Source organism: Monodelphis domestica, chromosome 5, assembly GCF_027887165.1.
Source record: "Monodelphis domestica isolate mMonDom1 chromosome 5, mMonDom1.pri, whole genome shotgun sequence".
NCBI classification, from domain to species: domain Eukaryota; kingdom Metazoa; phylum Chordata; class Mammalia; order Didelphimorphia; family Didelphidae; genus Monodelphis; species Monodelphis domestica.
This window is the reverse complement of record NC_077231.1, coordinates 260,065,279-260,081,244: the sequence shown is the minus strand read 5'-3', so window position 1 is coordinate 260,081,244 and position 15,966 is coordinate 260,065,279. Positions and strand designations below refer to the sequence as shown.

General features: G+C 39.5%; 2 protein-coding genes across 2 annotated transcripts in view; both read left to right on the top strand.

Moving 5' to 3' along the window:
* GPR158 (G protein-coupled receptor 158) overlaps positions 1-15,966 on the top strand; it is a 457,745-nt gene that overhangs the window by 34,868 nt on the left and 406,911 nt on the right. The window contains exon 2 of the mRNA XM_007504849.2: positions 2,870-2,975. Within this exon, the coding sequence (XP_007504911.1) occupies positions 2,870-2,975 (106 nt within the window). The remainder of the gene's footprint in view (positions 1-2,869; positions 2,976-15,966) is intronic.
* LOC130454637 (glucocorticoid modulatory element-binding protein 1-like) lies at positions 9,119-13,607 on the top strand. The gene is given in 2 exon segments (XM_056800081.1): positions 9,119-11,678; positions 11,680-13,607. Coding segments are annotated over 2 exon segments (1,362 nt in total). The 5' UTR covers positions 9,119-10,401; the 3' UTR covers positions 11,765-13,607.

The following is a 15,966-nucleotide window of genomic DNA, read 5'->3' as shown; positions in this document are numbered from 1 at the left end:
TTACAATTTTATCTTCAGTATCAAGGAAGAGCTAAGTACCTTCATTGTTACAATCAGGAGAGAGCCAAATCCAATCTTCATAATGGCCAAATCCTGGGAGATTCCAAGTTCTACCAAAAGATTCCAGGAGTAATCAAAAGATGCTTATTAGAATGAAGGAATCTAGAGTGTCTTATAAGTATCCACATCCAAGTACACTGCTTTGAGTTTTTTTGCCATTGCCATGTCAGGGCTATGGGTCAGAAAAATGCAGAGTGAACCATGGTTGAATAGTTAGAATTGAGTGAAATGGAGATATGCCAACACATTATATTGTAACTTATTATAAAGAGAAAAATTGGAAAAAATTGGCTGTTGATTTATTTCAACATTATAAGGCCAATATTAGAAATGAAAACTGCTAGAAATGAAATTAATGCATGAGTCTCCATCCTCACCTACTTCAATTTCCTACTTCTAAAATCTCTCATTTTATGATAATACATGTATAACCCAGGGGAATTGCTTATCAGCTCTGGGAGGGAAGGGGGAAGGGAGACAACATGAATCATGGAACTATAGAAAAATATAAAAAATTATATTAAGAAATAAACTTTCCCACTTTAAAGTCCCTCCTTAAAGGTTCTGTAGAGTTAGTTAGGGTCACTTGGTTAAGGCATTATTACTATTTAGGAGATTAGTTACCTAATAGTTACCTAGCAGGTATCTGTTTATTGGATTACTCCTCTTAAACCTAGAACACAAATGTCAAACTTATACAGAAACAGGGCCATAAAGCCCTAAAAAAAAGTATCCCTCCAGGACATGTTTACTTAGAAAACCACATATTAAATTACCTATCCTAATTCATTTATCTATTTCTATTTATCTTGTTAAATTATTCATTCATCTACTTATGTAGGCATCTACATATGTGTATTTATTTTGTTAAATGTTTTCCAATTAAATTTAAAACAATCCTTACCTTCTGTCTTAGAATCAATCCTAAATATTGGTTAAAAAGCAGAAGATAGTAAGAGCTAGGCAATTTGGGGCTAAGTAACTTGCCCTGGGTCCTGTAGATAGAAAATATATGAGGATGGATTTAAACCCAGGACCTCCTGTATGCAGGATTTGCTCTCTACCCACTGAACAACCTTGCCTCCCCTTCCCAATTAAAATTTTAATTTGATTTGAGGCACATGGCTGCTTTTGACCCCTGACCTAGAAGGTAGCAGGATACTAAAATGAGGAGTCACAAAATGTCTGAATTTTAATGAGAGGAGATTTATTAGGAAAGGCAGGCCCAGGTGGGAGTGCCCAAATTCAGGGCTGAGGGACAGTATGAATGTAAAAAGATTATAAAAAATGGTGGCTGAATGGAGACAAAATGGTTCCAGACAAAGAGATGTTGCTGAAATTAGTAGAGCTGAAGAAAAATGACACAAATTAACTATTCTGACCCTCTTCGTCCCCAAATTTCTTTTTCTAGCTACTTTTCTAACCCCATGGTGATTGTGTAGTTCTCTCTCTCTTTTCCAAATGAATAACAAAAAGGAGCTTAGTTATTTGTAGATTTAAAAAATACAAGCTGTGAATTTGGGGAATGACCACCTCTTACACTTGGATTTCTTGTGTACAGATGAGGAATTTAGATTACTGACCTACAGAATCATCTTTAGGACATTTGGATGGTAGTGTGAATAGAGCACTAGATCTAGAGTCAGAAGACCTGAATTAAAATCTCGCTTTAGATGTGTACTAGCTGTATGACTCTGGGCAAGTCACTTAACATCTCCTTGCCTCAGTTTCCTCAATTAGAGAATGGAGACAATAAACAGTACCTACCCTTCCTGGTTGTTATTATGGTACATAATAGGTGCAATATAAATACTATTATTATTGAATGAGGAAAGAAATACTTGTATAGAAGCTCTTATGTGTCAGACACTGTACTAAACACTTTACAAATATTAGCTCATTTTATCCTCATAACAACCATGTCTGAACTTGCCCTGAGTCACAGCTAGTAAGTCTGAGGCTTCATTTGAATGACAATCATCTAACTCCAGACCCAATCAATTCTTTATTCATGGTGCCATCTAACTGCCTCTAATTTATTATCATTATTCATTCATTTATCTGCATTATTTATTTATTTACATTATACATCTGTGTGTTCTTTCTAATTCTCCTCAAAAAAATTCTTTCTTATTAAATCAGGGAAACAAAGGTGAAAGGTGGAAACATTCAGATGACATGAAGGACTCTGTGCTTGAAGTCTTACACCCTGCTCTGGCTTTGCTACTTATCAGCTATATGGTCTTGGGAAAACCATATTATTTCTCTAAGCATATGTTTTTTAATTTGTAAAATTATTATGGTGGGAATAAGTGACCTCCAAAGTCCCTTCTAGGATTGGAATTCTATGGTTCTAAGTGATCTAGCATTGATCTTCTTATATTTTAGTAATTCTGAGTAGAGGTAAGGTAGGAAATGGTGTGACCAATGGTCTTTTTATCCTGTTGGTTCCCCTGGTTGCCACTGTGGCTTCACCATGTTCTAAACAACAGAAATATTACAACTGGGAATTTATTCCGTTAATAATAATAGTATCAATGATAATTATAAGTTAGCATTTATATAGTGGTTGAAAGTTTGCAAAGTCCTTGTGCTAACTCTAATTTAATTTAGCTTTCTCTGTGATCATCCTGTCTTCTTTTTGACCCACCATTGGGAAAATGGGATAATTTCTCCTTTGTTTATGTATTTCCTTATGTTACTCTCTCTGGTTCAAAGGGAAAAATGGAGAGTTTGAAGGCTTCAATGTCCATGCTAATTCTTGCATTCTTTCTGTCTTTCTCTCACTCTGTCTCTTTCTGTCTTTCAGGGGGATCTTGAAAGTTGATATAAATCTTCAGAAGGTGGATATTGACCAGTGTTCAAGTGATGGCTGGTTTTCAGGAACCCATAAATGCCATCTGAACAATTCAGAGGTAAGATCTTACATGAAAGAATGTTAAAGAAAAGAAATAACTTTAAACAACGAAATATTTTCATTTAAATGTACTGTTTTAGTTAAATACCTTACCCAAAAGATCTCTAGTTGCCATTTTCTATCTTGCACAGGACTGATTAAAATAACATTCAATGAAGCTGGTGCTAATTTAGGATGGGCGAAGGAGAATAGTCCCTCAAGGGACTAAGAGAAGACTGCAATGAAAATTGTTTATGAAGTTTAGGTTGAGTCAAAGGTTAGCTATATTCCTTAACAAAGCCTAGAGGTTTAAAATAAACCTGAAGTGAGAAACCAGCCCATAAGATGGGTCAGGGAAGATGTGTACAGCTTTGCATGACACTCTACTTGTTGAGACAGTACTGGTATTCGTTTCAACACATTGCCATCTGTCACAAAGCAGCAGAAAAAGCATGATGGGAAGTTTTGGTGAGCTAAGAGAAAAGATTTTATGGGAACCTGGAGAGGAGAATGGCTATCATTTTGTTGTTGTTGCTAATATTTAGGTTCCTGATGGTCTAGAAAAGGGTAAGACTTGGATTAACAGTCAAAGGGAAGCAAATGGTTATAATGTGCTCTAGAAGAAGAAAATGTTCTTTGAATTTTTTGCAGATTAAAAATGATAACATTGCAATGATTTCACTTTTGGTAATCAGACCTATCCTTAGAGACTGAGAGTGTCATAGGTAATATGCTAAATAATGATCTACCACGAAGGAAATGCTGGGGGTGAGGTGGAGGTGGAGGTGGGGGGTAGGGTAGCAGAGTTCAACCTGATTTCCAAAGTTTTAATAGAAACTAAATCTAATTCTTTACAGAATAAAAAAGGTAGTCCAAGTGTTTGAGAGCAGAACATATTTTTAACTGTGAAGGTGTTTGGTTTATTTCAGTCTTTTTGGGTAAGAGCACAATGTACTCTAATATGAAGAAATTTGTCTTCAGAGCTTTTTCAATATATTTTACCTTACATTATAAATATGCATAAGACTTATGGGAGTTTTCTGAGACCACATACTACTGAGAAGAGAAAGCTAGATTTGGACTCTGAAGACCTGGATTTAAATACTGATTCTCTCTATCTGTATCACCTTGGGCAAGTCACTTATCACAGATTCTGTTGCTACAAGATGAGTTGTGTTACACCTGATGATATCCAAGGTCTCTTCTGTCTCTAAGTTTAAGAAGTAGTAGGAAAGAACATTTGATTTAATAATAATAATTAATAATAATTTATATAGCTCTTACTATGTGCCAGGTACTATGCCAAACACTTTACAGTTATTATCTCATTTAATACAACCCTGGGAGGTAGATGTTATTTTTTTAACCCTTAACTTACATCTTAGAATCAATACTATGCATGGGTTCCAAGGCAGAATAATGGTAAGGTCTATGCAATGGGGTTTAAGTGACTTGCCCAGAGTTACACAGAGAGGAAATGTCTGAGTCTATATTTGAACCCAGAACCAAACATCTCTAGGCCTGGCTCTCAGTTCAATGAGCCAGGTGGCTTGTCTACCCTGGCAGGTGTTATCTTTCATGCCCATTTTACAGATGAAGATCAGGAGTCTCCAGTTTGAATCATGATTCTGCCACTTTCTGTTTCATCTTAGGCAAGCCATTTAACCTAGAGCCTGGGCTTTAAACAGTCCTCCTTCTCACCTACAAAATAGATAAAGGCTTTGGATTTAGTGGCTGATGAAGTCCTCTCAATTTGGGATTTATGATCCTTTGCTGAGGCGGTGGTAAAGTTGGAAGAGTGCTAGATTTGAAATCAGAACACATAGGATCAAAACCTTGGCTTTGATCCTTATGAGTGATGCCTGACGTTGGGCAAGTCTTGTAACCTCTTTGAACCTAATCTCCTCATCTGTAAAATGGGAATAATGATTCTTGTACTACCATCCACATCAGACTATGAAGAGGAACAAATGAGGCATGGGTGAAAAGTTTTGTAAGCCTTAATGCAGTATACAAGTTGCAGCTATTTTAATTTTGTCCCTTTGTTATATTTTATATACTGTTTCTTTTTAAGTATAGTACAAAAAATTCCATAAAATAACTTCATTAATGATCATATTCCTAGATAAGTGAAATCTGTATTTTTGACCCAACTCATTGACACAAGTTGTTAGTTTTGAGTGGGTAGGCATTGGTTGTGTGTGTGTGTGTGTGTGTGTGTGTGTGTGTGTGTGTGTGTGTGTGTGTTTTAAAGCACTGTCTTCTATTTATGTATCTCTTTTATTGAACTATTTGCTCTTAGGCTTTTAAATAATCACCCTTTTCTCTGAAGTAAAATAAGGCTCTGTTATTTCCAGTGGGCAATGTTGGCTCTTTTCCCTTGACTGGTAAACTTAGGGTGGGCTTAATTCTTGGATCAGTGTTTTGCATGGGAATACTTGGTGAAGGGGATGCTGTCAGTGAGGAAACACTCCCCAGGAGGGAGGAGCGATTTGTGCTGATGCAGCAGTACAGTAGAGGGAATGCAAAAGCGTTTAAGTGCTTACTCTGAATCCAACACTGCACAAAGTGCTGGGGATACAGAGTAGAGTGGAGACAGTGAAACTGAAGTCAGCAACATTTCTGTGCACATCCTGCCTTTGACCCTTAGGATAGGATTGGGACTGGACCTGTGATCTCAAAAGCATCCAAAAGTCCTGAGGAGCAAATGTCTTCTATTGCTCCCCAAGCAAAGAGCCCCACTTCCAGTCCAGGCTCCCTCAGCTAATAATGAGGGAAGCCGTCACTCTGGGGAATGGGTCTATCTTTCTCTGAACTACCAGCACTAAATAACTAATCGACAGCTACTCAAGAGCCTCAGCAATGGCTGTCCATTACAAATCAGCAGTCTTTTGCCAATCCAGCCCTGGGAGTCATTTTTTTCTGGGTAGCAACTTCTTTGGAGATGGGAATTAGCAATTGCTTCTATCCCTACAATCCTTGTTTCCTCTTAAACTATAGTTACTAAAAACCCAGAAAAGTAAGTTCTCACCTGAAAATCTTTGGCATCATCAACTGATTTGATATAAAAATGGGGGTGATTTTAATAATGAAAGAGATATTTAAAAAGATAAATGACCATGTCTTCAGAACCATGGAATCTTTCATATCTGACATAGTTAAAACCTCTGATAAGCTCCTATTAGAATGGGCTCTCTTTGAGATCAAGGGCTCTCTCCATTTTTCTACTTGTATTCCACAAGTTTCTATACTTAGTAACACAACAAATGCTGTTTTATGACTGTTCTCTGTAGCATATACTCTTAGAAAAATTGCTTGGGGCGTGGAGAAATTAAGTGACTTGTCCATTGTTATATTATGTTAGAAGTGAGACTAAAATGTGGGTCTTCCTGATCCCAAAGCCAGTTTTGTATCCATTATGTTATGGACTGTTGCTTTTCACTGACCCAGATCATTGTTAAAACTATGGCAATGCAACAATGAAAAAGTATCCCTCATAGAAAGACTACTGGATTTGGATTTGGAGAGTGTAAGTTTGATTCCCGGCTCTGCTACTTATTACCTGTGTAATTGAGGGTTTCTTTTTCTTCATCTTTAAAATGAGAAGACTGGGCCAGAAAACATTTGATATTCCTTCCAGCTCTAAATATATGATTCTGGGATCTGATGGCCAAGGCTTCATTAGTACCCATTCTGTCATCTTTTCAGCCAACTGGATACTACCTCAGTGGTAACCAGTTAAGAAAGTGACCCTCCCAAATCAAGCCTATTCTGAAGAGATGGAAATGGTCATTCAGGAACTCAAAAGATTTATATCAGTCCATGCCAACTTATGATGTAGTATTTGAAGATTTAAAATAGATAGATAGATATGAACTTAATCTTACCTCACATTTAGGTGTATACAAACATGACACATATATAGCATGTATACTGTGTATAAATATGTATGTAGTATATTACATGTATATACACATAAAATCTAAATGTGGGGAAAGATTAAATTCTGAACTGATGATATATAATTATGTATACTTGTATGTATTAAATATATACTTTATTGATAGTATAAGTATATACATATATGGATGGATATACACACATACACCTATATAGTTATGCAGAATTCTTCTGGTAACTCCTTGTTTAGAAGTATTCCAATCTCTAAACTTTACTCTTTTTCCAAGTGTGTTTTAAAAATATTTTATTTTTATTCTGAACCTCATAAATTTCAAATAGAATGATTGTTTGCTTATACATAATAGAACAGAAAAAGAGTATTATTCATAAAACTGTAGATCTCATATATAATTTGCTTTTCTTTTAAAGTGTATGATTAATTCCGTCTGTGGCATTCAGAAGTGTCTGAGTTTTCTGGTCTTCTTCCTAGCTCTGCCTTCCCAAGTAGTGTACAAGCAGACTTCCTCTTACTTCCTTTTTCCTCGTTCTATTTGGGAAAAATCTGAGGTTTTACTTTCCTTGTCATGACTGGCATTTTTTACTAGCCTTCACTTCCTGTTCTCATGAGTACCTTTGCTTTGTTAACTGTCCCATGGTAACTGAGCATTGTCCATGGGCCTGAGGAGAGTTTTCTGTATGGGTGTCATATTGTGGGTATTGATTGGTGAATGTTCTAGTTTTCTTTATAGCTTTGTTCCTAGGTTCTGTGGGATAGTGCTATAGGAGGCTGTCTAGAAACAAGGTGATATGATGTTTACTCTTCTGACTGCTAAGTCATCTTCTACCTGGCTCCAGGCAGCTTAGATGATCCTCTCTTCTCCCCTTTCTGCTTACTTAGCCAAGTGGTCATAGTCTGGAATATTTGAATTGGGCTTGAGGATCTATTTGATTGTACCTCTGTCTAAGGGATGCTAATTTTTAAGGCTTTGTGTCTAAGCTTTTCAATGAATCACATTATTTATGGGAAAAAGAATAAGACTCTCCACTTTGATTAACAGAGATTAGGTTGCTATGGCAATGTATGGTTTATTTTCCCAGTATTTAAGACTGTATGAGGTTAAAAGCTGCTCTATTTTAAATATTAGAAGAGGTTATGAATTTAAAAGTCACACAGAGGTAAACTGTCCCAGGTTTTTAGGGGGATTTATTCTTCTCCAGGGAGAGGGTGTGTTCAACTGGGACAGAAAAGGAGATCACAGAAATAGAAAAAAATGAGTATTAGGTGATTGTGGTAGGAGCCCTGGGAGTATTTAGAATTATAATGGTTCCTAGCACTTCACAATTTACAAAGTGCTTTCCTCATTGCAATTACTTGGTGGCTTTGCTAAGAGGCATCACCACAGGAACTGGGAGGTCACCTACTTTCAATCCATTTATCTACCTCTCTCTCATTCACTTGTTCTCTGAATCTCTCACTCTCTTGATTTGTCTCCTTTCTCTACCTCCATTGATATCTCTCATCCTTCTTTCCATGTACAATTATGTGCTACAACATTGAGAGAGGAAGGAACACTAAAGATCATATAGTCCAGGAATTCTTAATCTGTTTTTAGTCATGGACCCCATCTCAGAATAATGTTTTTAAATGCCTAAATAAAATATGACTATACAGGAAACAAATTATATCAATATGGTTAGTTATCATAATATTAAAAAAAGTTCATGAACCTCAGGTTAATAAGTTCTGATTTAGTTCAATGCCCTTATTTTATAAAAAGAAGAAATAGCTCAGACTATTAGCATACCTCTCCCTTTCCCTCCAATAGAGTTTCTAACCTTATACTTAGCTGAAATACAAAACACCAAAGCTTTCTGTTGAGAGATCCTTCTTCTGTCCAGTTTAATACTTTCAATCATCCCAGAATTATACCAAACATTCTACTCCTTGATTCTAGTCTTGGAGGAAGGTCTGTGTCTTCCTAGAAATGCAAATCCCTCAACTCTGTCTAGTAATCTCCTTGACTCCAAGAGATTTCCCCCCAATGATAAGAATCTCTTCTCTTTTTTCATCAAGTATTAATCTTTCTTTTATCTACTGGATTCTTTCTTACTGCTTACAAAAATTCCCAGCTCAGTTACTCTATTCTTAAAGTAATTTAGTAGACAGTCTCTAGGTTTCTGTCATCCCCTCAAGTTACCATTCAATCGTCTTTCTATCTTTTATAACCCAACAAATAAGATAAAAAACTCAAACCATTTTACTCATACTTTCTTACTTTCCATTCCACTACCATTGAAATTTCGCTTTTGATGTGGCCACTCAATGGAAACTTCTTTCTCTAAGTTCATAAATGATTTCTAGAATTTCAAATCCAATGGTCTTTTCTCAGCTTTCATCCTTGACCTTTCACCTTCCTCTGACATTGCTGAGCATCTTATCTTCCTAGAGTCTTTCTTTTCTCTGGATTTTTGAAGACAGTGCCCTCTCCTGGATTTCTTATTACCTCTCATCTCATTTTTTCCTTAGAGTAGGCTCTGATCAAACATCAGAGAAACTTGTAAACATGGGACTACCTAAGCTACCATAGGACTGAGAAAGTCTTGAGAAGTATAGGTCATATAAAGCTCATACATCTAGAACTATATAGCTCAAGGATCATCTTTTCTAGTTCTGCTTCTCATAAAGAAAATGAAGCCCAGAAGAATTAAGAAAATTGCCCACTGTCACTCAGGAGAAAAGCACTGTGAAAGAAAATTCTTTACTCTTTCATCTATCCTGAGTGAACACTAACTTAAAGTACTTCATTAGATTGTAAAGACAGGATTGACTCTCCTTTGTCTGCCTTTTGATTGAATCAACACAAGCTTGAACTAGGTGGAGGAGCTCATAAACCACTTAGTGAATTCACACCCTACTTAGTGCTAGGTGAGAAGCCAGCAAGATACTTGGAAGAGCTCCACCCTTTTTTCTAACTCAGTCAGGAACCTGTGAATTCTTTTAAGAGTTCACACCCTTAGAAACTCTGAACCCTTTTAATGAATATCCATCCCTCTAGAAGGTGTGAACTGGTTCCCACAAGCTGGCCCTGGGGCAGAGCTAGACAATTTGGAAGCTGTGATTGGCCCTTGTGAAAAAGGGGGGAGATAAGAAGCCACTATAAAAGGCCCTGAATTTCTCAGGTGAAAAGGTAGTCAGCTTTAAGAAGAGGTCAGCTTAAAGAAGAGTCGGCCTCAGAACTCACCTTCAGTTCAAGTCATCTCTTGGAGGAAACTTGGAGTTCTCAGTCTCCTGACTTCATGTGAAAGAGGGCCAATGCTGAAGTCATGTCCCTGTGGGGGATGTAGTTATGGTACCCACCAAAGGGAACCAGGGGGAGAACCCTGAAGACCCCCAAACCCAGGTGATCTTGCAGTTATAGCCTGTGAAGCAAGTGATTTATGAAGTGAGATCGGAGAACAATGCAGCTGTTGTAGCTGGAGAAACCCACACAATCCACGAAATTGAAGAAGGGATTGATGCTAGCGCCATAGGAGCAAACAAAGGAATGGAAATTGCTTGTCCTATCACGTGTGGGGAGAACAAAGCCATCCTGCTGTGGGAGAAGTTTGTATGTCCAGGAGTTCACGTGAAGTGTATCAAGTTCAATGATCAGTTGGTCAGTCCCAAGCATTTTGTTCATCTGGCTGGCAAGTCCACCCTGAAGGACTGGAAGAGAGCCATTCGCCTGGGTGGGATCCCGCTGAGGAAAATGATGGACTCTGGCCAGATAGACTTCTACCAGCATGACAAGGTTTGCTCCCGTAACTGCAGATCCCCCAAGTATGACCTCTTGATCAAAAGAGCCCTTGTGCCAGGGCAGCAGACAGGTGTGGTGCCAAAGCTTACTTTGGCTGATGGTGGGGGGATGTTCCCAGTGGCCGAGGAAGTGAGGGGGGGCCTCCCGACCCCTCCCTCTGATGGACATCTGGCAGGGGGAGTCACACAGATGGACACTTCAGAGGAGAATATGGAGGAGGCTGTCACCATGGCCACTGAGGAGATTTCAGAGGACACCCTGCTGTTCTGGAAGGGCATAGCCAATGTGGGGCTCATGAACAAGGTGATCTGCAGCATTCAGAATGAAATAATGGAGGTGCTCAGGGGTATTCAGCAACGGCTCCTTCAGGCCCCCTTTCAGGTGAGAGACGCTGCTGTCCTTAACAATGTAGCCCATACCTTTGGCCTGATGGACACGGTCAAGAGAGTTTTGGACAACAGGAGGAGTCAGACAAAGCAAGGAGAAGAGCATTTTCTCTACACTCTTACAGACCTACAACGCCAGCTGGAGGAGCAGAAGAAGCAGGGCCACAACCGTAGGCTGAAGTCTCAGACAGATCAGAATGTGGTTCTGATGCCTATGAACATCCCCAAGCCACCCAAGAGGCCTCGTCCCCAGAGCCCAGATTCCACCACCGTCCTGAGCTCCTTGCCCATTGCCATGGCCCCAGGGGGCCTCAGCCAGGGCTCCAGCCCTGTGACTGTCCACACCCTGCCTTCTGGCTCCCAGCTCTTCCGCTATGCCACCGTTGTCTCTTCCACCCAGACCAGCTCTCCTGCCTCAGTGACCATCCAGCCCTCCTCCAGCCTGATGCTGCTGAGCTCAGCTGCCACGGAGGATGGTGGGGCTTTGGGCAACATGGCCACAGGGCTGAGCCCTGTGGAGCTGGCAGCGATGGAGTGCGGCCTCATCCCGGCCCTGGAGAGCACTTCTGAGGCTGGACAGACCATCCATTGGGGTTCATCCTACCCAGACCCTGAGGCTGAGGAGCCGAGGGGAAAGCTCTCATCCTGAGGAGAAGCTTGTGGCAGAGACGGAGGAGCATCGGCTTCAAGTTCACAACGTGGAGATTGTGGTGCTCAAGGTTTAAGCGGGAGACTGGGCCCAGCAGTCTCATTCTTTGTTTGGATTTGTAATAGTTTGTTCCTTTTCACCACGGTCCTGCTCATTTCCACAGAGGATTCTGTTTTCTTTTTCCAATAAAAAACAAAAGAACAAAAATCTCAGTAAAATGACTGAACGTGCTGCTCCCCCCATCTTCCTCCTCGCCCCCACAGGTAAGTAGTGGACAAGATGAGTTGCTCTTAGAGAGGGGAGAAAGATGCTACTCTCTCCCCTAACCTAACCTTGCCACCTAGAAAGGCACCTCTTTTAGAGGAGGAGGCCAGATAACTAGGACTACTGTCCAAAGGGTTCTTCCCAGGCTGGGCTCTGTGTGAATGCTTTGTAAAGATGCAGTGATATGGATTGGGCCCCTGGGGAGCATGTACCTGGGATATTTGATTTTGCCTGTGCCCCTGGGAGGCCTGGGCCCTCAGGGCCAAGGGGAAGTCTGGCTGGCAGCCAGAGGAAGATGAGGGATGTGACATTGCTAATGGGAAAGAGGAGTGGACCAGCGTCCTCTTAAAGAAGGGAAGTGCTTTGACAGGGATCACAGCAGGGAGAAAGGCCAAGGTTTGGGGGATGAGCCAGGGCATTTTCCTTCTAGGAATAGCATCTCTGAGGCCTCACCACAAATAAGTGCCCTGAGAGAGGTGCCAGTGACCACCCAGCACAAGCCCCGAGTGTGAGCGAGGACTTGGAAGCCTTTGGGGGAGAATCCCCAAGGATGAACCCTGAAGGGTAGAAGTGATCCTCTGAGGAGCAAGTGGCCCCTCTCTCTGCCTCTCCCTTTAGTTTTTTTTTTTTAAGTATTTTTTTAGGTATTTTTAAAGTGGCATCTGTGAATTTTAGATTTACTCCACCCTGCTTAGTCTTTAGAATTCTAGCAACCAGGAATGTATACACCCCCACTTAAGGATTAACTGTGGGGGAGGATGGTCTATGACCCACAATGTGCTAGCGAGTGACAAATATCAGAAACAACTGACTGATCCTTTGGGCTGTCCTAAGTCAAGTTTAAGCCACCACTGGTACATGTGAGAAACAGGAAGTGAGGTAAAGAACTGCCTTTATATTTCATGTCACTTCCTGTGAGAGGGACTTTTGGTGGACTTTTGGTGGTCTTTGGCAGTGGAATGGGACTTGGAGCTCTAGTGTGGAACCTCAACCTGCTTCTTGTGACCAGACGGTGAATGATAAGGCTGACTCCTCTTTCCCTTAACCTTTCTGAAGGCACCAGCCTCCATGGAGACCCCTCATCTTGGAGGAAGCCTTGTGGCTGGAAGCTGAGCTAGATTTAATCTTCTGGGAAGACCCCTTGGTTGAGGCCTCTGAATTCCTCCTAGTTTAGGCAAGGCCAGAGCAGAATTTCCCCTTCCTCTCTCCTTCATTCTTAATTTCTTCCTTCTATTGTAAACAAATCGCCATAAAATCCCATTCTGACTTGAGTATTTCATTGGGATTTAGAATTTAAATCCCTGGCGACCATTAAATAATATATTCAGGCTCAACCCAAAAATTTACCCTTAACACATCAGCCCATTGTCCTGCCCAGTCTACGTGTTTGTTTTCTGTCTGGTGCTCATTCATTTTTTTCTTAATTTTTATCCTTTCCCTTGTGAGCCTGTGCTCTGAAGCCATCATTTTTCTCATTGGGTAACTCCTGAAGCAAGAGAACTCTCCAGATGGGCTGCTTTGACTTGGAACTGTTTTCTGGAAAGAGTTTGATTCTGGTTGAAGGTTAACAAGTCCTGGATGAGCCAAGCACTGGAACAGTATTTAGTTAGATAGGTTAATGTCTTCTCTACCCTTTTGTGTTCCTCTGCTTTCACTTTTGCCACCTCTTTTGTAAATAAGAGATTTATAATTTTCATATATTTAGTCAAATGATTAATTTTATCACTTAAAGAACCAGAGGTGAGATTTGAACTTATGTCTGACCTCAGAGCCAGTGCTCATTCTACTGTACCACTGTAATTCTTCTTACAAGCTACTGGACCATAAATAAATCATCTGACTTCTCTGAGACTCTCCTTATTCAATTGGAGTAGAAAAATGTCAAGCTCAAATAGAAATAGGGTCATTAAAATACATGTAAGGATCTTCAAGGGTACATATTGACTGAGAAAGCTACTTATTTATATTGTTTATATTTTGAGTATATTTTCATTTTGTTGAATATTTCCCATTTACATTTTAATCTGATTTGGGCTGCTCTTTACAATGTTGAGGGCTTCATATGGCCAGTGGGGCACATATTTGACACCTCTTCTGTACTAAAAGAAACCTCTTTAGGTAGATCATTAAATATATGGGTATATTCTGGGCCCTAAATTCTGATTTCTGGTGGGGAAAATATAGGATATGAAAATAAAATTGCTTTTTAGAAACCAAGAACTATCAAAATACAAAAATCTCCTTTGTAAGTTATTTGATTAAATAAATTTTTGTTGTCTAGTGGTTTCAGTTGTGTCTGATGCTTTGTGTGACCCCATTTAGGTTTTTCTTGGTAAAGATCCTGGAGTTAAGTAACTTGTCCAGGCTCCCAGTTAATAAATGTCTGAGGCTAGATTTGAAATCACATCTTTCTGACTCCAGGCCCAGCATTCTATCCACCTAGCTGACCCAATTAAATAAATACATAATAGTTTAAAATTACTAACAATGAATAAAATGAAATTAAATAAAAATTTAAAAACCAATGTGTGAATCTTATAAGTTCTCAGACCCTACTTCAGAACACTTGGTTTAGACCATTCCCCATTTTAAACAATGAAGGGACTTAGTCAGGAATGTGAGAACTCGACTCCACCCATACTTAAGCATACTTTAGGGGGAGATAAAGTTGTAAACTCTTTACTGAACAATGAAAAAGTACTTAACCCATACTTATAGTGAAGCAAAAGCCTTAAGCTAAGTCTATTTTTAGGAAGGTGCTAAGTACCTATGAAGGTCAGGCAACTTGCAAACTTGTAAGGGGCAAAGAGGTGTGAACTTACTCAAAAGTTTAGTCTACTCAGGTGTGAATTAAGAATGGTCAGTCTTTGAAAAACATCTACTGTGATTGGTAGATGTGAGAACTTAGGGGAGGTGACATAGGAGAAAATTCTCTTTAAAAGGAGGTCAGAAGGCCTCTGAAAAATTTCAGCTTGCCAAAGCTGAATGGGATCTCAGACTAGTTGGAGTAGCTGGGTCTCTCTGAACACTAGAATCTTGCTTGGGACAAATCTTGTGGTGAGTGGATTAAAGACTGACTGATCTCTCTCTTCAGGCTTAAAGCCTTGGCTGGCCTAGCCCCTTTCTCATTATTTCCTCTCTCTCTCTCTCTCTCTCTCTCTCTCTCTCTCTCTCTCTCTCTCTCTCTCTAATTCCTTAATTTGTATTAATTAAAATCTCCATAAAAACCCAGCTGACTTGGGTATTTTTCATATTTGGGAATTTTTCCCTGGCAACCACTTTATATTTGATTTAACTCAAGACAATGTCTTGAAACCATATTTCCGTGGTCACAATTTAAGGCAACGACTCCTTTAACTGTTACAAATGTGAAGTTATAATTAGAGTTAGCCAAACCTTGACACCAGGTCTCATTATACTTCAGTATAATGGATTAAAACTAGCCTGGAGTACTTTCCCTTCTTTGTCTCTGCTTCCTGTCTTTCTGGGTTTCTTTCAAGGCCTAGCTTAAACCTTACCTTCGACAAGAAGCCTTTTCCAATCTCTTTTAAAGCTAGTGCTCTCTCTCTTTCCAATGATGACCTCCAATTTGTCTTATCTATAGATTTTTTCTTTTTGTATATAATTGTTTACATATTGTCTCCTCCATTAGACTGTGAGCTCTTTGAGGGCAGGGACTGTCTTTTGCTTTTCTTTGTAATTTCAATCTTTAACTTGGTCCCTTGCAGGTAGTAGTAGGTGTTTAATAAATGTTTATTGATTACTCACTATCTAGAGTTATTAGGTGATCAATTATCCTAACTATAAAACCCCATTTCCCTTTGCCTTGGGAACTTAACACATTGTATTTGCCAAATACTACCTGTGGAGAAGGTGAAGTAGTGGACAGCATTCTAACTAAGCAATCAGAGGACCTGAATTCAGTTCCTGTCTCTACAATTCTTATCTCTGTTACCTTTGGTGAGTCACTTAAGTTCCCTTAGGCCTCAGTTTCCTAGTCTTTGAAACAAGGGG